The sequence below is a fragment of the Colobus angolensis genome, unplaced genomic scaffold (genome assembly GCF_000951035.1).
Source record: "Colobus angolensis palliatus isolate OR3802 unplaced genomic scaffold, Cang.pa_1.0 Scaffold254, whole genome shotgun sequence".
Lineage (NCBI taxonomy): Eukaryota > Metazoa > Chordata > Mammalia > Primates > Cercopithecidae > Colobus > Colobus angolensis.
In genome coordinates this window covers 2,411,071-2,413,018 of record NW_012115755.1, presented here as the reverse complement: position 1 = coordinate 2,413,018, position 1,948 = coordinate 2,411,071, and the positions used below count along the sequence as shown (strand labels likewise).

At 49.6% G+C, this 1,948-nt stretch overlaps 1 protein-coding gene across 1 annotated transcript in view; it reads right to left on the bottom strand.

Moving 5' to 3' along the window:
* Positions 1-446: 446 nt before the first annotated feature.
* The window catches only part of LOC105515146, a 66,320-nt gene continuing 64,818 nt past the window's right edge, over positions 447-1,948 (bottom strand). The window contains exons 3-4 of the mRNA XM_011946891.1: positions 1,473-1,598; positions 447-955 (exon numbers count right to left, since the gene is read on the bottom strand). Of these exons, the coding sequence (XP_011802281.1) occupies positions 695-955; positions 1,473-1,598 (387 nt within the window). The 3' untranslated portion in view covers positions 447-694. The remainder of the gene's footprint in view (positions 956-1,472; positions 1,599-1,948) is intronic.

Sequence of the window (1,948 nt, the reverse complement as noted above, 5' to 3'; positions counted from 1 at the left end):
TCCCAAGTCTGTTTCTTCATCTGTCAGGCAATAGGCCTCACCTAGTCCTGCCCTGGTGCCTGGGAGAGAGATAAGGTAGTTGTGGTATCACCCCACGAGGCAGAGCTGTCCTGGAGCATGCAGGAGTGGACGTGCTCTAAGCCCTCTGCCTAGGTCTCCAGATTGCTCCTTGAAGATGTTGGGCACAGGCTGTAAACTGACAGGCTGGGGGCTGGATCTGGCCTTTATGTGTGTTTTGTTGGGCTCACACAGTGTACAGTCTTTTGTCAACACTTAAAACCCAGACAATTTGTGCAGCAGCAATAGAAAAAAATAAAAAATAAATTAAAATGTTCACATAAAAATCTTGGCTATTTCCTCTTGAAAAAATGGGACATCTGTAAACTCAAGGCTGGTATTTCTGCAAGGAGGCCCCCAGGTGACACTGAATAGTGGCTGTGCTTGTTTAGATGGGTCACTGCCCCACTAGTCCTTCAGGTCACAGATTCATTCATGGTACTCTGGTTCCTGGTCACCGGTTAAGTTTGAGACCCTGGTCCTGGGAGCATGTGGACCCACTGAAACAGCACCCAAGGTGTTGGTATCAAATCCTACTGTGCCATTCTGTGTGTAACTGTGATTTAGGGCAATGACAGCCTCTTATGAGTCTGTATCCCCAATTACAAGGTGGAGTTAGTAATACCCACCCCACAGCCTACAATGCAGTCAGTCCCTTGGGGGTCTCAGAATGAATGTGATGTGAAATTCCTGGCTGAGCCAGTGGGCAGCTTCTAGGGAGAAGCCCACTGCTCCTGACCCAGTCACTCACCCGCTGGTAGTTCTGCTCTTTCTGGATCTGCTCCACTTGTTCCACCAGCTGTCGTACTCGTAGCTGCAACTCACTCAACTTGTCTTTAGCGGCAATTTCTGCATAGTCGTTGGCATGTTCACCTACCTGGATGTCCAGGTGAACTCTCTGAGGACAGACAAAGGAGATAAGGAAATCTGGCAGCCCTGCTCCATCTTCCTGCCAGAGACTGACAGCTCATCCCTGACTTTCCTTCATCTCTTCATTTAGCCAACAGACTGGGCCCTCTTCAGTGTCTTAGCCCCATGGGGCTTTGGGCACACAAGCATGTATTAAGCTTGGGCTGGTGCTCTGAGTGAGGCATATACAAAGAGCTCAGTCACTGTGTCCTGGATATCCACTAGAAACCCAGTGTTCTTAGGAGACACAAAATCTGACACAATCCTCTCACACCCACAGCACCACCAGTCCCCCAGCCAGTCCTCACCAAAGGATGAAAGCTGAAAGCTACAGTATCATATAGGCCCACTTACCAGCATGCCTCCAGTAGAGGAAGAACTTGGGCAACTGGAGTGAAGACAGACCTGGTGCTCTCCAGGGGTATGTGAGGTGAAACTGAATCTGCCCTTGGAGCCATACAAAGGATGAAGGCTGAAAGCTGCAACTCCCATGTGGGCCCACTTACCAGCATGCCTCCAGCAAAGAGGGAGAACTTGGTGGAATTGGAGTGAAGACAGATCTGGTGCTCGCCAGGGGTATGGGAGGTGAAAGTGAACCTGCCCTCAGAGCCATACTGCCGGGCCAGGATGACCTGGAGGAAGGGAACAAGCTTCAGTCAGTGTTATGGTAGGGATGGGAATGGAGGAAAACAGTGCTTAAGACTCTAAGTACCGCAAAAGTTGACAAGCACACCCTCTGGCACCTCACAACACTAAAAGATCCAAAACTGCTCAGCAGCTCTTCCCATATGCTTGTCTGAGAACTCTCTGGGGCAGGTGTTTAGAGTCTGAGAGTCTGACATCAGGGTGGCAAGTGACTGACTGCTCTTGGGAAAGGCTTTCCTTTATAGTTCATGCCCTTTCAACTCTTTTGGTGTGAGTTGTTTTTTGGGTTTTTGTTTTTGTTTTTGAGACAGTCTCACTCTGTCGTCCCCGCTGGACT